A 14913-nucleotide genomic window follows, 5' to 3' on the forward strand; every position below is an offset into this window, starting at 1 on the left:
AGTCTGCGGGAAATGCAGACTTTTTACACCTGTAAGGGAGGCAGAAAGAGAGAGAGAGAGAAAGGTGTTCCAAGGTGTTGCTCCCATATTCTCACGTTTCATTTGGGGGTAAAACGAGGCCACTGGTGGTGTCTGTGTCTCCTGCCTGGGAGGTGTTTGGTGAGGTCAAGAGCAGTCTGGAGTCCACCAGCTTTGGGTTCAGACCCTAGCCCTGCCTCCTGGAGTCCATCTGTGTGGCTTTGGGCCAGCAGCTTGACCTCCCTGGGCCCTGGTTTCTCCGTGCGAGAGTGAGGACGATGATCGCGATGATCCGTCCATGGTGTGAGGACCCCGCGGGATGACACACCTGAGGGTGTGAATTACAGAGCCTGGGACAGTAAAGTAAGAGCCCGTTGTGGTTTCTTTTAATGCAGCTGTGACTCTGGGGTGGGGGCGGGGGTAGTTGACGGGTAGTGGATTTTGCTCAGACCAGGACCTCTGGACTCCGAGATAGCCAAGTATGGTTTGAACGACCTGGTTATCTGGTACCCTTAGTGGCACCCTTCGTTTTCTTCCTGTGTGAGGATCCAGCAGATTCGATGCAGACTCAAGACTCAGAGGGATGACCCAGCCAGACCCATTAGGTCTGCTTGGCCCCGTTAGGCATAGGGGAGCTGTCCCGTGGCTGGGCACCTTCACCCTGCCCATCTCCCTTGATTGTGGCCCGTTAGATTAAATCCTAGAGCTGGGCATGGTTGGAAAAGAATATACACATAGGAAGGACCTCAGGCCTCGGTCAGCAAAAGGTTAAAATTTGTTCAGACCGTTGCATTTACGATGGCAAGGAAAGGGGAGACACATTTTGGGAAAACTTGAAGGAACAAATGTCGGTGATTTGAAAAACTCATCGGTACCCCAAATACCTCATTCCCCATCTCCCTCCCCACATTCTCAGCGGGGACCCAGGGGGGTGAAAGTCACTTTGTGGGGGAGGGGAGAGTTTAAAAAAAAAAAGGAATGAAAGAGAAAACAAGTCTTAGGTATTATAGTGGTGTGTGGCCCTTCAAAACTCAACCGTATCCAATGAAATCTTATTTCTTAGTATTGCATTTTCTCTTGTGAGGCAGAAATTAAATTATATTTAAATTAATTAATTAAATTTAATATAATTTAATTTTTCTCCTTGGGGGGGGTCGTGGAGGGGGGGCAGAGGCAGCTATAATGAAAAACAAGGCTGAGAAACCCCGTTCTGTACCATGTCTGAACTGGGAACTGGACCCAGGAGTAGATACCCCTAGGACCCCTCACTGCCCATCGGAGAGAGACTCTGTCACTGAGGAAGTCGTGGAGACGTGGAGCAAAGGGACCCCAGAATTCCCAGTGGCACATTGGCGGGGGAGAAGGTGGGGGCCGGGCCCCGTGCGTCGGGTCCTGGGTCGGTTCCTGGTCCGCCTCCAGCCCCTTCTCACATCGGACAGGCCTCCTTTCCCGCGACCTGGGGCAGCGTGGACACGCAGGGCCCCCCGGTTCCCTGAGTCTTCAGAATGTCAGGATGGTAGCCGCGGAGTGTTGGGCCGAGCGCGGTCCCTGGGGTGTAGGACCTGCGGGGCTGCCCAGGCCACACACCCTGCGAGGCAGCCCTGGTCACATTTTCTGATTGGAACAAGGGGTTTGGGATGCCCCCCCCCGCCCCCCCCCCCCGTGGCTTAGGGAGTCGCTTGCGGCAGGGCCATTCTGAGGTGGGGACCATGGGGCTCCCCACCCCCGAGCTTTTCCTTCTTGTCTGTGAGGCCGGGCAGGGGGAAGCTGGAGAATCGCCCCCACGGCCAGTCGAGAAAACGCCCTCGCAGGGGCCTGATAACAAAGTTAAACAAGTGGGGAGGGAGGAAGGAGCCCCCCTTGCTGGCCCCTGTATCCCCCCCTCCCTGTAGCCATGACAACCTGGCCTTCGCCAGCCCCGCCAAAGGGGGTTCTCCAGGCGGTTCTCCAGGCTGTGCTTTTCGGTGGCAAGACGGTGGCTTTGCTCTCAACTCCGAGATGCTTCCCTGTTTGTCCTGGAAAAGGGAGCGCAGGTATTGGATGGAATTGTGCTCGCACCGCAGCCCGCGGGGGGCCTGATCTGGAGGGACAGAGGGTGTGGGTGACTGTTTGCTCCCCTCGCGGAGTGTTGGGGCTTGAGGCCCAGGAGCTGGAGGCAAGGTGGGCCTTCTGCCCCCTGGGGAACCCAAATTAAAAAGGTTGGGGGGGGGCGCGGAGAAAGAAGAGAAGTGGGATGAAGCAAAGTGGCATTTCCTGGCCTGGGGCCTGGGGAAGGGTGGCTGCGGAATGTATTTCGAAAGCTTCTTCCATCCAGCTGTTGGTGGGTTTGGTTTTGTGTTTACTGCCCTAGCCTGTCACTTTAGTCCCTTTTCAGAATCCTTAGTGCTGGTTACATTTACGTGGCTGTTGGACACACAGCATGGATGTTCCCGGGAGGCAGGGGCCTGGAGTCCAGAAGCTACAGGCTGCGGCCGGGACACCAGCGATGCGGGTGTGATAAGCCGGCAGGCCGTCCGGCCCTGATTTCCAGAAGCTCAGGCCCTTCCTTCCTGCAGAGGAAAGGAGCCCCCTCCCACCCCTGCACCCCCATGTCCGCCCCTGACGACACAGCTGCCTTGGGTCCCTTCTGGAGGAGGGAGCGGTGGTTCTGAAGGGGAAGGAATTCGACTTGCGAGTTGAGTCATTGTTTCTCAGCTGTTTGACCCAGACTGTGTTTTCTGCACAACTCAGGGCGCCCAAGACCTCCCGTTCCCCTTCGAAAGCACGCTGCTTGCCACCGCGGCGCCCCGTGCTATTTTAGGCCCTCTGTCCAGCCCGGTGTTTTCGGTCCTTGCGGTTTTCTGCTGTGAGTCAGTTTTCATAATAAATCGTGTAGGCAGCTGGGGGTCTGCCTTTCCTGAGACAGGAAGGGACAGCGAGTCCTTGACCTTCCGTGAGGTCCTGAATTCCTCCAGTGCACGGAGGCGGCTGGCAGCCAGAGTCCGTGTGCATGCAGGCCGGGCCAGAAGCAGTGGTGGAGGGCCGGGGTTGGGGGTGGGGTGGGGTTGGTGTTCCAGGGGCCCTGGCTGGCGAGGGATACCAAGCCAGTTTAGGAGGTGAAGTTGGTGAACTGGGCTGGGGCTGATGTCTGTAGTCTGGCTCCCTTCTTTCTTCTGGTTTTCCGTTCCTGTGTGTCAGAGGAAACAGACAACATGTCATAACCACTTTTGACAATTGTGTTCTCATTTTAAACCCTGGAGCTGTTTGCACAAAGATGTCCTGTGATCTTATTAGCTCCCCTTCAGCCTTCCTGATTAACTGTCCCTGCAGACTAGGATGTAGCTGCCACCACCACCTGGGGGCCTTCCAAGGTTTGCTTCTTGCTTCTCCAAGAGACCTGCCTCATCTGTGCCTCCTCTTCTCTACAACCCTCCGTGGCTCCCCCTGTGTTCCATAGTGCCTCCTTCGGGTAGAAGCAGGAACGTGTGAGCCACATGGTTAGTTTAAACATTTCTTAGTAGCCACATTTTTAGAAGGTACAAAGAAATGGATGAAAGGAATGGTAACAATGCATTTTGCTTAACCCCACCTATCTAAAATACTGCCATTTCCAATATAAAAAATCATGAATGAAGTATTTCACGTGAATTTTTTTTTTTTTTAAATCCAGGGGATATTTTACGTTGACATCATCTCCGAAATTGGATGTTAATATTTTGTCAGAAACTTTTGCTCTAGATGCAGAGCCCGTTACAGTCGCTGTTGGAAAAATAGATTCACATAGCCAGGGTGCCCCTTGAAAACTTAATGTAAGTTTTCCAATAATTGTATGGTGTATTGGATTTTTAATTTTTATTTATTAAATTTATTATTTTATTATTTATTACTATATTTATTATTTATTTTTATTATTTATAAATATTATATATTATTTATTATTATTATTTTATTTATTTATTTTTTAGTTTTGAAGAGAGAAGTTTAGAGCATGTGAATGGGGAGCGAGAGAGAGAGAGAGGGAGAGAATCTTAGACTCCGAGCTGACTACAGAGCCCGACCTAGGGCTCGGTCTCATAACCCTGAGATCATGACCTGAGCTAAAAATCAAGAGTCAGACATTTAACCAACTGAGCCATGCAGGCATCCCCAGATTTTACATTTAAACCATTGACGCTTGAAATACAAGTAAACATTCAGTTCCTGGGTCACACCAACCACACTGTGAGTTCCCAGCAGTGGTGTGTGTGTGTGTGTGTGTGTGTGGCTGCTGGACAACCATATTGGGACAGCCTAGATGGAGAACATTTCCGTTCTTCCAGAAGGTTCCATTGGGCAGGCCAAACACTTCCATAGGGCTTTCACATTTCCTACAACCCGGCCCCAACCTGTTTAGCTTTATTTACTGACTGTGTTTGACACGTGTCCACTTTCTCAAGTTTCTCTCCCTCCCCCCAGACCCCCTCCTGCCCCAGAGAAATCTCCTCTTTTGGTCTCTGCTTAAAAGCAGAGAGCTTCCTCGAAGGAGTCTCCCCTTCTTCCCGCGGCAGAATTAACTTTGCCTCCGCTTCCCACGGGTTCTCAAAGACAAGGCAGAATGTGGGGGGAAGAGGCGGCAGGCCCGTCCAAGGCCCTGCACCGTGGCGTGCTGCCCTGGGAGCTCATTGCCCCGTTTCTCCTGAGGCAGGTTTGAATGGATCTTCTAAGGCTGCCTTAGTCCTGCCCCTTTAGAAAAACAGCCACACAAAGAGCTGCACTGTGTCCTCCTCCAGCTGCCCCGGGGCCGTTGCGCACGGGCCACAGCAGGAACACACCCTGGGTATGGGCCACGTAATTCTAGGCGGGCATCTTAGGCGGGCATCGGCTGTCCCCAGTCCCTGGGGGAGGGTGGGGGCAGGAATGCGGGGAGACAGCTTCTTTGCCCTCACAAAAGGAAATCTGTGCCTGGCTCCTCTGATACTCCGTTTTCAGAATGGGAGCTGGGTGTGTGTGTGTGTGTGTGTGTGTGTGTGTGTGTTGACTTTTTAAAAACTAACATGGGGTGCCTGGGTGGCTCAGTCTTTGAGCGTTTGCCTTTGGCTCAGGTCATGATCCCAGGGTCCTGGGATCGAGCCCCACGTTGGGCTCCCTGCTCGGTGGGAAGCCTGCTTCTCCCTCTCCCGCTCCCCCTGCTTGTGTTCCCTCTCTCGCTGTCTCTCTCTCTGTCAAATAAATAAATAAAATCTTAAAAAAAGAGAAAAAAAAGGAACATACAAATAGAAAAGTGCACACGATCTTCATTGTACCGCTCGTTCTCACACGGTGGGCACGCCAAGTGGCCTCCCCCAGACGGGGAACAAAGACAGGAGCAGCCCCTTATAAGACCCCCCCCCACACACACACCAAGCCGTTCCAGCCTGCGCTCCACACCCCTGCAGGAACACCCGCTTCTGCGCCTTCTGGCCCGGGACTCATTCTGCTGCTTCTGGATGTACAAGGTGTCACATCAGGGTGTGCGTCTCTGCCCTCCGCCTTCTGTCACAACGACACACTCTGTTTGCCATAGTTTGTGGTTGAGTTTGAATGCCTTTGTCTTTTCTGGCATCTAAAATGCTTTTAGTAAAAACCGCAGTGGTTCGAAAGAAGACAGTACTCCGTGTGCAACACAGGCTGTTGGCTAGTTCTGAAGTGTGAGAAGAAGCTTCTGCTCCAGTTGGCGTAATGTGTGTGCCCTTGGGATTTTCCTAGGTTTTGATGATTGGAGCTTGTAACTATTTACCTGTTAGCCTTATTTAGGGAATCCCTTCTTAAGGTGATCATTCCTGGCTCTGGGAGAGATACTAACTCCCCTTTCTGGCCTTTGGACAAGGCTGGACACAAGCCACATCTTCACATTTTCTTTGTCCGGTAGAAGTTGGAAGATTCGGGTGGGAAAAGGAGCCGGGGTACCCCTTGCATTTCTGATCCGGTGTCTTCTGGTTTTGCTTTAGGTAAAATGTCTGTTCCGGGATCCTACCAGGCGGCCGCTGGGCCTTCCTCGGTGCCAACCGCGCCCCCATCCTACGAAGAGACGGTGGCTGTTAACAGTTACTTCCCGATGCCTCCTGGCCCGGTGCCGGGGCCGACCACAGGGCTGGTGACGGGCCCGGATGGCAAGGGCATGAATCCGCCTGCCTACTACACGCAGCCAGTGCCCGTCCCCAATGCCAATGCAAGTAGGTGCCACCTCCCGCGTCCCCCTAACCTCTCCTTGGCCCTCCACCCTGGCCTTGGGGACTCCGCAACAGTCAGGGGAGCCACAGACCCGACCTGCCAAAGGGTCGAAGCCGAGTGCCGGTCAGTCCGGCTTGACCCCTCGTCCTGGAATGTGCCCCCGCCCCCGCAGTCTTCCAGGTTCCACGTCTGGGAGGCTCGCGCCTTTTCCCTAGCAAAGCACAGTCCCAAGTCGGCCAAAAAGCGATCTTTCGGTGCAAACCACAGAGGCCCACCAACAATCCGAGAGAAACTGGGGGTTGGGAGTTGCTTTTAAGGGCCCCCAACCCTCCTGCTGAGGCCTGGCTGGAGTTGGGGTGGGTGCAGAAATAGCCAGGAGTTAGGAACCGCCAGCCTGCCCATGTCGGCATGGCTTCCCAGCCTTCGGGCAACTTCTTGGTGGCCTTGCCCCCTGGGATTTCCTGCCCAGGTGTGCCCAGGGGCACCCAGGTGCATAGCTGATTCAGTATCCCAAGCAGCTGAGGAAGTACTCGCCAGCTCAGAGGGCAGCCCTGTGGGTTCACCGCCTGGCACCTCAGTTTCCCCGCTTGTAAAATGAGGCTCATCAAATGCCTCCATCAGTGGGTTGTTCTGATGAAATAAAAGTTCTGTGAGTAATCCTTTGATAAAAAGTGAGCTATTGTCATGCTCGAGTAACTTTGACCCTTCAGATAGAAGAGAACAAGGTGACTTCAGGCTGATTATGCTCTGATCGATAATTTATTGCACCAAAAAAAAGAAAGAAAAGACTTTAATACAAATGACATGTAAAGGGTCAAGAATGCTTAAATACCGCTTTTCTGGAAGGAGAGTCTTTCTGGGTCTTTCTAGCAGTATTAAGTTCTGTTGGCTTGGACAGCAGTGAATTTCCCCTAACGCATAAATTGTAGAAATGGCATTCCAGCATGGCGGAAAGGAACAGAAGGAAGTCACTTTGACAGAAATGTGAGCTCAGACAGCTTTGCCAAAACGCAAAACCATTCTGAATGCAAAGGACTTCGCGATTTTTGTCACTGTGGGCTCTCCTCTGGTGACTGAACACCTATACATGTTTTCCACACGGTTTTCTTTTAGCCTGATTTTATATTCTCGTTTCATGGGTCTGATTGATTCCTGGACTCCTCGGCAAAGGCCAGGCCAGCGTCCCCGGCTGGTGGGCAGTCACCGGCATTATCTCTGGGCGTGGGACTGAGTCAGGAGGCCCGTGTGCCACGAGGGAACTGTGTAATCGAGGGTTCACTGTGTCCCAGAGTGTGAGCTGCTTTACTGTCCTTATCTCGTGGAACCCCTGCACCACCCCTGTTCCTTCCATTTTTAAAAAAGAAGAGCATTACGGAGATTCCTGTTCCCTCGTGTTAGTGCACCCTTGCCGGGTGTCTGATTCGGTGGGGTCACTATAATCACAGTTGTCCAAGCGTCAGCACTCACTCCAGACTACTTCCACTGCCCCAGACAGAACCCCCGTCCCCCTCCCCTGGCCGCTGGCAACCACTAATCTCTGGATGAAGAAAATTAGGCTAAAACCCCGTCATCTCGCCATTTCTGGAACTACCATCTGCAGACCACCTTCGTGGAACCACACAGGGAGCGGAAAAAGCCTTCAGGGGACCCTGCCCGGGACTTGTTGACTTGGCCTGTCCTAGCGTCAGAGGCAGGGCGGCGGGGAGGGGGTCCCAGAACCTGCATTAGCAGTAAGCTCCCTACCCGATTCTGTGGTTAGCGGGTTGGAGAGCCTGGTGGTGATGAGCCAAAACCCCGCTCCGGGAACTTCTCCCCGTCTCATGGGTGGGGGGAATTATTATTGAAAAATTATCATTTCTCAAATGATCATGCTGGAAATGTGCCACCGTTTTGGTAACATACGCGTCCTAGAAAACCACCGGAAGTGTCTCTCGGGGTACCGTTGAGTGGCATTAATAAGCACGTTCACGTTGTGCACCCGTCACCGCCTTTCTAGAACTTTTAAGTCTTGTAACATGGAAACTCTGTACGGGCCGAACAGCAGCTGCCCGTGGTGCCCCCTGCCCTGCCCTGCCCTGCCTCTGCCCCAGCCCTAGCATCTACCAGCTCTTCTGTGTGAATTGGATGACTCCAGGTGTCTCATAAACGTGACACCCTGCCGTGTGTGTCCTGTGGCTGGCTGGCGTCACTCAGCATCACATCGCGAAACTTCGGCCGTGTGTTGTAGCATGTGTCGGAATGTCCTTTTAAGGCCGAGCGAGCCTCCGCTGTCTGGCCAGCCCCCTTCGTGCTGATCCGTCTGCTCACTTGTGGACACTTGTGTGGCTCCCCTGCTTTGGCTCTTGTGAATGGTGGGTGGGTGAGCCCCCCGTGGAGACCAGGCCCCCACCTCCTGGTTGTCAGCTGGACGCTTGCCCCGTTCACTGATTGTCCAGACCTGTTCCCCCAGTTGCTGTGCAGACCGTGTACGTCCAGCAGCCCGTCTCCTTTTTCGACCGTCCGGTCCAGATGTGCTGTCCTTCCTGCAACAAAATGATCGTGACTCAGCTGTCCTATAATGCCGGCGCCCTCACCTGGCTCTCCTGTGGGAGCCTGTGCCTGCTGGGGTAAGTCCAGGGCCCCCTAGGCCCCCAGGCTCCTCCTCTGTTCCTCTCTTGCAGGATTTCTCCACCACAGCTCCTCTATCTATGCTGGGAGGGGTAGGTGTGCACTGCTGGGCATTAAGCCACACCCCCTGGCCTCTGCTCTCAGTGCAGGTGGCACCTCCCTACATGTACATCGTGCCCAGAGGAGAACCACTGGTCTTGAGCATAACAGCAGTTTGCAGGTCAAAATACCTTCTAGTCATCCGTTTGACACTTCTTACCCTTTTGGGACTCCAGGTATTTTTCCTGTTGTCTACACGGGGAAAGTGTGTCTTTTTGTCTGTACCAAGGGTACTACATTTAAAAAAAAAATTTTTTTTTTTTAAGATTTTATTTGTTCATTTAATAGAAAGAGAACACAAGCCCTTGGAGCAGCAGGCAGAGTGAGAAGCAGGCTCCCCGCTGAGCAGAGAGCCTGATGCCGGGCTCGATCCCAGGACCCTAGGACCCTAAGATCACCACCTGAGTCGAAGGCAGACGCTTAACCATCTGAGCCACCCAGGCGCCCACCAAGGGTATTATATTGAAAGAGATCATGATTTTTGTTCTGAGAGAAATTTGAGGAAGCATAGTTTAATTTTTTCCCCCCCAAACAGATAAAGGCAACCTCCATATTCCTGGCTCTGTTTTCTCCCTGGAAGGAAACGGTGTCTCTGCATTTCTTTTTTAGGATCTCTGGCCTCTCCTACAACTGGCTTGTTCCTCACTGTTTGTGGCTTATCTCGAGAAGGAGCAATATTTCTCTTCCTTGTTTGGAAGGGAGGCCCCAAACCCCAGAGAGCTTAGCTTCCTGGAGGACACATGTCCAGTGTGGGTAGAAAGCAGAGCAAACAGGTTTCTTGGCACTTGACTGGATCCCTGTCCTGCCCAGGGGACTGCAGTGAAGGCTGACCTCTCTAGTCCCTGGAGCGAAAATACGAAATAAAAGTTGATCGTCCTTGGACATTTGTATTAAAACTCATTTTTATCTTGGAAGCCAGGGAAAGACATGATGAGAAATCTTGAATGTCAGCCTCTGCTGATCTAGCTCACAAACCGAGGCAGCTTTTCTGTCCCTCCCTCCTTTTCGTCCTTAAATGTGGCATTGTGGGTTCAAATTGTAGCTCCCACTGCTGTGTGACTGGGCAAGTGACTTCCCTTCTCTGTGCTCCAGAGAAGCACAGAGAAAACTGAAAACTGGAGGTAATAATGCCCTCCTACCCAGGGGGGTGGGTGAGGATAAAATAAGTGAATATGTATGTCCTGCAGCTCAGAGCTGTGGGGGGGTTTTTTGGTTTGTTGTTTGTTTTTTGTTTTTTTGCATAAGAGGGAGGTAAGGATTAGAACTAATGCCCTGTGGCCGCCCTAACTTGAACTTGGGTAAACTCAGGCAGTAGGAGGAAATTTTTTTTGCGTCAGATTGTTTCCTTATCAGGCTGTGTCCTGTTTCTGCTTTATGCAAATCAATGTCTTCCCATAACTTACTGATCTTACTGGGTCTTTGTGGTGATCCGCCTTGTCCTTAGGCCGGGAGCCTGGGGTGGGGTCCCCTTATCAGCATAGAATCCGGTGGGACCGAAAGGGGCTTGTTCTGAATAGCAGAAGGCCCTCACTCTCTTCCCGCGGGAAATTCCCAGGTTCTTGGAGCTAATTGCCAGGAAGTGGGGACAAAGACCAGACCTGTTCCTTATTCTACCACAGGCTGTCTGGGGCTCCTGCCTGGGGGCGTGGGTAATGGGTTACGTAGATTGAGAGATGTTATTTGGGGAATTTTGTTTGGTGATTACTGTAAGAAGCGCCCTCTCCTTTTGGACAAGTAATCAGTCTACATGGGGGGAGGGGGCACGGCAGCTGCAGCCCTGGACCCAAATCCAGCCCATTTTAGTTCGTGGGGAACAGACCACACCATCTGTTTCCAGATGTAGCAGAGTGTAGCCTAAAATATGTACTGTCTGGCCCTTGACACAAGAAAGTCACTGGCCCCAGTCTAAGACCTGGAGACACTGAGCTGACCCAAGAGTAGAAAATACCACCAGGTCGGCAGGTCTGAGAGAACAGGCTGGGCATTGGTTCGCGTGCTCGTTGCCTGGGTGCCGGTGACAGATAACTACACGGTAAAACCAGACAGATCTATTCTCACAGTGTTGGAAGCCAGAAGTCCGCAGTCAAGGTGCCGCCCTCTGATGACTCTGGAGGGCAGAGAATCCTTCCCTGCTGCTTCCAGCTTCCCGTGGCCCCGGGCGGCCCTTGGCTCGTGGCTGTAAGACTTTAGTCTCTGCCTGTATCCCTCCCTGTTGTTCTGTGTGTCCCTTCCGCTTCCTGTAAGGACATCTGTCATTGAGTAGAGGGAGCCCCCCTGGCTCTTCCAGGATGATCCCAGCTGGAGATCTGCAGAGACCCTGGTTCCAAGTATGGTCAGAGCGAGTGTTTCTGCGGGGCTGGGGCCGCCACGTGGCACTGTGACTGAGGGTGACGCGCTCATGTCTGGCTCTTTGTCCCCTAGGTGCATAGCGGGCTGCTGCTTCATCCCCTTCTGTGTGGACGCCCTGCAGGACGTGGACCACTACTGTCCCAACTGCAAAGCTCTCCTGGGCACCTACAAGCGTTTGTAGGACTCGGCCAGACCCGGAGGGAGCTGTACGCTGCCGGAAGTGCTCTCCGACTCTCACCCCGTCTTGCCCTGGTGGGAGTGGTGTCCCACTCTCCAGGGTCTTCACCTTCGTGTCTTCTTTTGGGGGAAAAATATCGCAAAAGTAACACACCTCCAAAACCCCAGAGGTCGCTGCTCGGAGTCATGCACGGGACCTGCAAAGACATTCACCCCGAGTGCTGGTTCCCGCCTCCGGTGACACCAGGCCACCCCACGAAACTGGGACCGTTGCCCCATTGGGATCTTCCAGTGATTGGCCACCGGCCAGCTTCATTTCTTGCCTCTGTGGGCCTTTCCAGGGGGCGGTCTCAAGCCCAGAAGCCACAGGTTGCCTGCCTTTTCGAGACTGTTCTGGCCCAAATATGGCTGACCCCACCTTCAGTGCCTACGTCCCGCTCACCTGTTCCCACGGCTCACGATCTCTGCCTTACCAGGGAAGGGCTTGGCTCGCAGAGTCTCCCAGTGCGGGCTTTTCAGTAGCACACAAATTCACTTTATTCTTCATTCCTTTTTAAGTGCCAGGAGGAGCTGTTCTCCCCCACCCCACCCCACCAGATTCCCACCTGCGATGTGTGCTGGAGACACAGGGCTGGATCCTACCTGGCATCCGCCTCCCTCCGTTCTCCGCACTATCCTCTGCCCCTTCCGGGGAATGGCTTTTTCCTTCCAGAGGAATTGTCTGTCTTAACCCGGTCTGTGACCTCCTTTTGGTCTTCAACACCTTTGGACATAATTTTGAAAGGAAGGATTTATAGATAGATCCATTTTTCTTGACCATATGATTGCTACCACTTTCCTATTGGTTGTTGCATTCTTTGTTGTTGTTCTGTTTTGTTTTTTGGTCCTTAACAGAAAAAGCGATGGATAATTTTCTCCACTGCTTCTACTTGGGTTTGGTGTGGTTCTTCAAAACCTCTCTAACGGGACTCTTCAAGGGGGGGCCCCTTGGGGGTTTCTGGGGGAGTCTTTAGAGAGAGCGACGCACAGGGCGAGCACATCTGGGTACCACGGTGCTAGAGAGCTTGGGGACCTGCTTCAGAGGAATCTAAATTCTGATTTTATTTTTCAGAAATACATTTTGTGGTAGGACATCAGGAGACATGATTTCTAGGACTCAGTCAGCAAGCCAGCAGTCTCGGTTAGTTGCTGTGTCATCTTTGAAAGCAAGGTAAAGCTGGGCTCGACTTTCCAGAGTCCCCGTATTGATAATAAACAGACACAGGGAATGCACGTGAATAATATTATGTAGAAATCAAGCCTAGATGTGGAACGAAAATCTGTATATTGGCAAAATATCATAGTGGTAATCAGTGATCCTGCTTATCCCTTCGATGTTTGGAAAGTTCCAGTAATTATTTTTGCAATGAGTACGGATACTACGTAGTACTTTGGTGTTCTCTGCTTTTGAAAAAAATAAAGTCTTCGGTTCACCCAGTGAACTATTTATCAATTCTTAATGGTGTGAAGAAAGGTCTTGTGTTGCGTTTCCAGCCGCTGCTACAAAGAGCCTTTATTTGTTCCATAATGGTAGGAAACCCTTCATGATAAAAAACGTCAGACTCGCTGAATATCCCTCCACGTCAAGATGACCGATGTGGCGTTGGGTGGATTGCTAGGGAGTCCGATTCGGACGCTAGGCTGTTGGAACTCACTAGGCATTACCCATGGCAGCAAGCCCTAGCTTTCAAGTTTTCATGAAATGCACAGAAGAAAGCTTTCTCATTCATCCTCCAAACAAAACACGCTTTGTTAATTGATCGGGGCAGTGGTGAGATGTTGAGAAGGGGCCATTGTCATCTGCCTCTCTCCTACCTGGTGATACAACTGCATTTCGGAAGGCACAGAACAATGATGTCCTCTTGGCGTGGCCAAGCGTTGTGGTTCAAACTCTCCAATTCTACAGCCCCGGAAAAATTGCTGCTTGCCCGATCTTGATCTTGAGTTTTCCTTTCATTTGACAAAATGAGGGCTACGCATATTTAGCCATTTTGCTCCGATGGGGGTATGGAAATGGTCTCAAGCTGTTAATTCATTACGTATGCAGAGCCTGCAAAACAGGAGCCTGTTTCAAGGACCATAAAACATAGACTCTGTGGGACTAAAAATGCAGATGCTTGGAGGAGGACGCCTCCATCGGTCCTTCCCTCGTATTGTTCCGAGTGCGGGCTCACTCGTGTACGGTTACAAACTAAAAGGCTCTTTTGTTTGGCCTCGGTGCACAGGGGACACTGGGCTTGAGTTTGTTAACAGGGAATTTGCATTCAGCTGATGAAAGAGACTCCTATCTGCTCAGACGTCAAGCTAGAGCCGCACCGATTTTAAGTCCCCGATGGCTGGCTGTCCTTAAATCCAGTAAAGTCCAGTCCGGGAGAGGTGGGCTTCTACAGAAGTGTGGGGTCTGCATCTTGTGAACAAAAAGCATTCAGTTAGTTACAGCTTCTGTTGAAGCCCGCTGGACGCACATGACTGGTTCCTGGCTGACCACAGCGCAGCCCATGGAAATGTTTTCTCTGGGACAGCTGGCTTCCCAGTTGCTAGTGAGACCGTTTCTGTTGGGCGCTGAGCTATTCATAAACGCGGCGTCTTACGCTCACACAGCTTGGCCCCGCTTTTCTCCCCAGCGACAGCCTCTGCGTTCAGGATGTTAAAATCTTTCCCTGACTTTCGGGGCTCCAAGATCTCTATTAGGAGTAAACGTAGACGTTGGGATTTTACTTCCAAAATTCTGATTTGCATTTTGGATGCTATTAAAGTTATCTCCTGCGTTTACGACTCGAATGTTTACAATGAGCCGTCTGTTTTTCATAGGCGGAGGAGAAATTGTAAGTAGATCCAGCAAGGCGATGAAAGAGAGAAACCAGGAGGGTTTTTTTTTTTTCTTTCCCCTCCCCCTCCAGTCTAAGAATTTTAAAGAAACAAGATTCTGAGGCTTAGATTAAACACACACACACACACACACACACACACACACACACAGAAAACCCCAGTTCACAGCCAAGTATACCGGCCAGCTAGTGCGTTTAACTGTTTTGTGACTGATCTCCGCAGTATTAGGTAAATATTCACGCATTTAAGTACCTTTATTTCCCTTTTAAATAAGTCGTTTGAGATCAGGGTCAGGTTCACAGCAGATCCGAGCACAAAGTATGGAGATTTCCCAGGCATCCCCTGTTCCTTCCCCACGCACGCACAGCTTCCCCCAACTAGAGGAGGTATTTGTTGGGACTGATGAACGCGCATGGTCTCATCAACTCCTGAAGTCCACAGTCTCCATCAGGGCTCATTGACTCCTGGTGGTGCCCCTTCTGTGAATGTGGACAGATGTGTGATGTCCCCTGTCTCCCGTTCCCAGTTCCCGTATCCTGCGGATTATTTTCACCACCCTGAAAATCCTCTGTGCTATCTGCTCATCCCTCCCTCCCCCGGAGCTCCTGGAAACCACTAATCCTTTTA

General features: G+C 51.8%; 1 protein-coding gene across 1 annotated transcript; it reads left to right on the forward strand.

The window, feature by feature from the left end:
- The first annotated feature begins 5963 nt into the window (after positions 1 to 5963).
- LITAF (lipopolysaccharide induced TNF factor) lies at positions 5964 to 11744 on the forward strand. The gene is made up of 3 exons (XM_004750367.3): positions 5964 to 6188; positions 8636 to 8792; positions 11314 to 11744. Exons 1-3 carry the CDS (start codon positions 5969 to 5971, stop codon positions 11420 to 11422), a joined length of 486 nt encoding a protein of 161 aa, XP_004750424.2. The 5' UTR covers positions 5964 to 5968; the 3' UTR covers positions 11423 to 11744.
- The last annotated feature ends 3169 nt before the right edge of the window (positions 11745 to 14913 follow it).

Source organism: Mustela putorius, unplaced genomic scaffold (assembly GCF_011764305.1).
Source record: "Mustela putorius furo isolate JIRA1106 unplaced genomic scaffold, ASM1176430v1.1 tig00004007_pilon_pilon_pilon, whole genome shotgun sequence".
Classification (NCBI taxonomy): Eukaryota; Metazoa; Chordata; class Mammalia; order Carnivora; family Mustelidae; genus Mustela; species Mustela putorius.